Genomic DNA, 6,284 nt, shown 5'->3' with positions numbered 1-6,284 from the left:
CCAACTGAGTGTCATGAATTCAATAAACCTATGCTACTGTCTAGATTCAGTTCACCGGGTGAGGCTGTGCCAGTGCAGGTGTTAGAGAATTCTGGTGAGCCAATTAAAACAAAATAAGTCTGCAAAATAGCCCTACACCCAAAAACAAACCAATGTATAAGTCTTCTGGTTAAGCTGCAAGAGCCTATTTGAGTCAGCTAAGTGGCTTAATGAAAATAAAACTCAATTTATACAAAGTTATAATTTCCTCTATTTCAGGCAGTTCTTAGTGTCGATTCACTTCTGTCTGTGTCTAGTGATTATGATATAAGGGGTAAAGGGTTAGGGTTAGGGGGTAAAGTTTCACTGCTGTGACCGTGTTTCTTTGTGTCTTTTCAAGTAAGCAATCCAGAAGTCGTGTTCGGTCAAGCAAGCCCAGACATTGCTTTGAAGGAGCCTGAGACTGTCCGGAAGTACTTCCCTGAGACATGGATCTGGGAGCTGGTTCCAGTTGGGTAAGTGTTGATTGAACTCCACTATCTTAACTCTGGGGCCAACAGGGCAAGTGAATCTGCCATCCACGATGTGGATTAAAGTAGCCAATTGTGCCAAATTGTGCTGCTTCTTTCAGCAGTGAAATTGCATGAAGGCCTCCAGAAATGAAAAGCAGCAGGTCTAATACGAGTTGTTCGTTTCTCTCTCTCTCTCTCTCTCTCTCTCAGGGAGTCTGGCTCAGTGGAGATTACACACACAGTCCCGGACACCATCACAGAGTGGAAGGCAGGGGCGTTCTGCACATCTCCTCTGGGATTTGGTATGTCGCCCCCAACTGGGCTCACAGCATTCCAGCCCTTCTTCGTGGAGCTCACTCTACCCTACTCCGTCATCAGAGGGGAACAGTTTGAACTGAAGGCCACTGTCTTCAACTACCTGTCCCAGTGTATCATGGTGAGCTGCTCACATACACAGTGGCGCACGACTGCCAACAAACCTGAAGTGAAATGAAAAACAATTACTCTAATGAGAATCTAGTGCTCTTGTGGGTGTTGTAAATGAAAGTGATTATCAAATCATTCATTTGGATGAAAAGCCCATCTCTTTGCCAAGCCTTCCCTCTCTCTTATCCGCTGTGTTGCTCTCTGCCTCCCCCTGCAGGTGAAGGTCAGCCATGCAGAGTCTTCCCAGTTTCAGATGACGCCCTGTGAAGGGTGTGAGTACACGACCTGCCTGTGTGCCGACGAAGCCCGGACGTTTCGCTGGGCTTTCATCCCCTCGGCTCTGGGTAAGGGGCCGCTTCTTATTCACAAGAACTTCAATGCTTCAGTGTGACCCCGCAACATTTTTGGTAACACTTTACATTGTGTGTCTAATTACTATGTATTTACATAGTAGTTGCTTAGTAAATGCATGTGTACTTACACATAATTACAATGTTATTATGCATCGTTACAATTTACTTTTTTTTTTTTTGCACAAAATAACCCTAACCCTAACCTAACCCTAATTCTAACCCTACCTCTAATCCTAACCAGAACCCTTTTCTGATTCAATTGTGTACTTACATATATCATGCAAAATGACTTAGCCATTCAGTACATTGTAACTGTGCATACCAACCTAAGAAGCTTCTTCTGCGCCCCCAGGTGAGGTGAATGTGACAGTCAGCGCTCAGGCTCTTCAGACAGACACTCTGTGTGGCAATGAAGTGGTGGCTGTCCCTGAGAGAGGCCGCATTGACACGGTCATCCGCAAACTACTGGTGGAGGTGAGGGAGCAGGCTGTCTGTCTGCGTCTTTCTGCTTCAGTCGGATAAGCTCTTGATTTTATACAGATATTTTAAATATTTCAAATACTAAGTGCGTATTACGCTGTTCTTAGTGCCCTCTGTGTGTGTGCACTCTAGTTTTGCTTTGTGTTGTCTGTAGTGACAGAGACAGAATGCAGTCAGATTATTAATTGCAATTGTGAGCCACAGCTCCAGCATTTTCCACGTGATGTTTACTAGTCATTTCCAATCAGATTGCTTCGTCTCAGTCCAGGCGGTTTCATTAGGAATGTGTGCCCTCATCATAGCATGGCCACTGTGTAAACTGTTGTAAGTGGGTGTTTCTAAATGCCACCACTATCTCTTTGGGAGTTGAACTGTTCTGTGAATCGCCACTCAAGTAGTTTTCTGTTTCTTGCATTGGAAGGCTGAAGGAATAGAACAGACTGTTACCCAGAATGCACTGATGTGTCCAGGAGGTGAGCCACTCTCTGTTTGTCAAGTTTCCAAGGTCACTGTAATCCAGGTCTTAGGTCTATAGGATCAGTTTCACCTGAAAATGGAATTTAATTTTGTCTGGTCGGGTTCTGACCCGTTTTAACTGACTTTTTAACTGTATGTGTAGAGATGGGAGGTCTTGTAAATATTCCTACATTTAAAATTGTATTTACTCTATAAGTTACAAAGAGACGTTAGAAGAGTCAAATGAAACACATTTGAAAAGATGAAACTGTTCAACAAACTGTTAACCAGTTATGAATTAAGTTAAGTAATCTAAATCCTATAGTATTAATTTGTTACCAGAAATTCCATGAACCTTCATTTACATTCCATGCAAAGCCTATTTTTGTTAAGTAAAGAGTTTTGTGAAAAGGACCCATAATAGCCCCATGTAAGATATATAACATAACCCAAAGCCCTCATCATACCAAAGGAAGTGACTGATAAAGGCAGATGAGGTCTGTTTGATTGTAGTTCTGGATGGACTTCTTCTTACCGTTCACTGTGTGAGCTTGTTCTCCTTTGCCTGTGCTTCTCAGGGAGTGCTGTGAAGGAGCAGATGTCCTTGACGCTGCCAGAAGTGACCGTGAATGGATCAGCTAAGGCTTCCTTGTCGGTTCTCGGTAAAAAACAAAAACAAAACTCAAAACCTTCACCCCAGAAAAGTGCAATGAGAGGGGTTGGGGGCAGGGTTGCGGTTGGGGTTGGGGTTGGAGTTGGGGGCATGGGCAGGGGCGGGGGTGGGTGAAGCAACAACATGCTCGTATTGAAGATGGAACACTGTTGGTTATTTGAGGGTCTGGGTGTCACAGTGGGGACATTGTGGGTTCAAACTCTGGTAGACAGCAGTGTAATCCCTCTCTGCTGTCCTCTGTAGGGGACCTGCTGGGCCGGGCCATGCAGAATCTGGACCGGCTCCTTGCCATGCCCTTCGGCTGCGGAGAACAGAACATGGTGCTCTTCGCTCCCAACATCTACATACTGAAATACCTGCAGGGGACCAGGCAGCTGACTGAGGAGATCAAAGCCAAAGCTACAAGATTCCTGGAGAGTGGTGAGCATGGGGAGAGAGAGGGAGAGAGGCTGAAGAGCAGCTCAATGAATAGATCAGAGACCAGAGCAGTGAGGGAGAGCAGTGAGGGAGAGCAGTGAGGGAGAGCAGTGAGGAACCGAAGGGATCCAAGCCAGGGCCAGTTTTCTGGAGAGCAGTAACAGAGTTGAGGTGGAGAGACAGAAGGAGAGTGGTGAGAGAGATGATTGACGAGAGGGCAATGCTACACAACTAAAATAAATGACTGAATTTTAACTTTTCTGCTCTTACCGTCTTACCGTGATTTCTAAACCCTCCCCCTCCCACCAGGTTACCAGCGGGAACTGAACTACAAACATGAAGATGGCTCCTACAGTGCCTTTGGGAAGAGCGATGACTCTGGAAACACCTGGTAAGTGTGTTTGTCTGTTTCTATATGTTAGTCACTGCCCTCTGTACAGTAATCACTACACACTTCTTCCCTTTGCCTTTGAGGTGCTGAACAGCTGCAAGACTGTTTATAGAAAATAATAAAAACACACTCTATTCTACAGTAATACAATAAGAATAAATACTGCTGCATTTAATTGGTTTACTGGACTGTGTTTTCTCTCTCCATTCCTCTAGGTTGACAGCCTTTGTCTTGAAGTCGTTTGGCGGGGCGCTGCCCTTCATTTACATTGACCCCAGACATATCAAGGACGCACAGGACTGGTTGGGCCGCCACCAGGAAAAGAATGGCTGTTTCATGAGCGTTGGAAAACTCTTCAACAACAACATGAAGGTAGGGAGGGATAAGGAGAGAGGGATGAGGGAGAGGAAGGAAGGACAGAAATAATACCTTGCCTTGCTCAGTGTCTTTACTGCTTCCTTTTGAAAGCATGGTGGTTGCATTACTTTCAATGGAAACAGCAATGCTTCATCATGCAGCAATCTGTTTCCAGTATTTTGTATTCAGCATTGAAAATACGTTTAACGTTTTAATAGGAACAGAATGGCTGGGCAACCCAAAGACATCCCCTTCACAAGCATACTGTACAGGTTATGTGGCCATGATAAGTCATGGAATAACCAGAGGACTCCATGCACGGTCAAGCTGTATGTTCTTTAAGAATGCTGCATGGAATAAGTGGTGGCAGTAATAGGCTACTGTCTGGAGTCTTGTGTTCTTTCAGTTTTGTGTCGCTCTTGAGTATCATCAATGTTGTGCGGGAAGTTATCCAGTCACTTCTCATCATACGTGGCACAGAAGTGAACACCAGATTCAATGCAGGAACCTCAATCCCTCAGTGAAGCTCTTCTCAAACACAAAGAGAAGCCAGGCCGTCTGAGTGTGGGTGTGTTTGTGTGTTTCAGGGGGGAGTCGGGGACGAAGTGTCGCTGACAGCCTACATCACTGCCGCCCTGCTAGAGGTGGAGACCCCTCTCACTGTGAGTATGAGAATAGGGCGGGCGGAGCCCAGTCTGCTAAGAGGAGTTATGGCATTGGGTTTTCAAAGGTAGCAAGGTTTCCTTTGACATCTGGAGAGTGCAAGTGAAGGGGATTGTGATTGGCTGTTATCTGTACCCAATCCCAGGACCCCGTGTTAAACAGCAGTCTGGCTTGTCTGAGGTCTGCGGCCGACAATATAAGCAACACGTACACCACAGCACTTCTGTCCTACACCTTCAGCCTGGCAGGAGACCAGGAGATGAGATCAAAACTGCTCACTGAGCTGGAAGAGCAAGCACACAAGACAGGTATCGAGAAGAAGAGCTTCTATCACAAATTTTCTCTCTCTCTCTCTCTCTCTCTCTCTCTCTCTCTCTCTCTCTCTCTCCCTCCCCAGAAATGCCCTGGGTTAGTTCTACTCAGAAGACATCAACAATAAGCAAAAGGATTGTTCTAAACACTCCAAACATATCCAATAGCATTCCAATACTGAACCAAACAGTTAAACTCTACAAGAGATGTTTGAAAACCCAAATAGATCATTAAAAGAATCCTCTTACAACCATGCTAGGCGTACCAAGACATTCATTAATCCTGTCAGCAGTGTTACAGTGTCGTGCCTCTGTGTTCCAATTCAGATGGCTCCCTGCACTGGTCACGCTCCAAACCCGATTCTAGCAGGAGCGACTCTCTGGAAGTGGAGATGACGGCCTACGTGCTGATGTCTGTTCTCTCTGCACCCCAGCCGTCTGCCTCCGATCTCAGCTATGCTTCCCGGATTGTCAAGTGGCTGGCTTACCAGCAGAACCCTTACGGAGGATTCTCATCCACGCAGGTGAGAGCTCCGCTATACAGACAAATATCTGATTTGTGAAAAATGTTCTAATTCCAAGTTTGTTTTTCCAAAGTTAATTTATTCACAGTCCCCAATTAGCTCTAGCCTACAATATATCTTCCACAATGTAGACACCCCACTTCTCTAATGCCACATGTAGATGCTCCTCTACTGTCACCTTCAGATCTTGGAACCTGAACTCTCAAACCCGTAGAGCTTAATAAGCAGCTTCCTGAGTCAAGCTGGTCCTCCATATGAGTCATTACAGTCCCACCCCCTTTCAACAGCCCCCCATGACACAGCCCCCTGCTCACGGGACTACGATCCCCCTTGTGTAGTCAGGTTAGGGATCCCACCGCTGACACCACATGTAAGTGCTTTATTACAGGGGATCTAGGTCTTTCTCATTCTCACGTCGACTCTCCCCCTCTCTCCTCAGGACACAGTGGTGGCTCTGTGCTTGAGCACAGTCACTTCCTCTCTCACTCCCCCCTCTCTCTCCAGGACACAGTGGTGGCTCTGCAGGCCCTGGCTCGCTACAGTGCCCTGGTCTTCTCCCCAGAGGGCTCCAGCACTCTCACAGTGCGTTCTAAAAGGGGCTTCATGAGACAGTTTCACCTGGACCAGAGCAACAGGCTGCTCTACCAGGAGGAGCCACTGCAGGAAGTCCCTGGGGAATACAGCGTGGAGGCAGAGGGCAAGAACTGCGTCTTCGTGCAGGTCAGTGTCATCTGCCAATAGA

The 6,284-nt window shown here is 46.5% G+C and overlaps 1 protein-coding gene across 1 annotated transcript; it reads left to right on the top strand.

Moving 5' to 3' along the window:
* Nucleotides 1–6: 6 nt before the first annotated feature.
* On the top strand, nt 7–6,268 carry LOC121309395 (alpha-2-macroglobulin-like; the record flags this gene model as incomplete). The annotated part of the gene is made up of 14 exons (XM_041242294.1): nt 7–94; nt 380–494; nt 702–927; nt 1,135–1,261; nt 1,623–1,744; nt 2,172–2,223; nt 2,785–2,868; nt 3,123–3,299; nt 3,606–3,687; nt 3,903–4,059; nt 4,632–4,706; nt 4,853–5,015; nt 5,346–5,542; nt 6,047–6,268. Coding segments are annotated over exons 1-14 (1,863 nt in total), but the record flags the coding sequence as incomplete, so codon positions are not given.
* Nucleotides 6,269–6,284: the final 16 nt, after the last annotated feature.

This window comes from Polyodon spathula, unplaced genomic scaffold, assembly GCF_017654505.1.
Source record: "Polyodon spathula isolate WHYD16114869_AA unplaced genomic scaffold, ASM1765450v1 scaffolds_1261, whole genome shotgun sequence".
Taxonomy (NCBI): domain Eukaryota; kingdom Metazoa; phylum Chordata; class Actinopteri; order Acipenseriformes; family Polyodontidae; genus Polyodon; species Polyodon spathula.
Note: the sequence above shows the minus strand (reverse complement) of the source record. Positions and strands in the feature narration are given on the sequence as shown.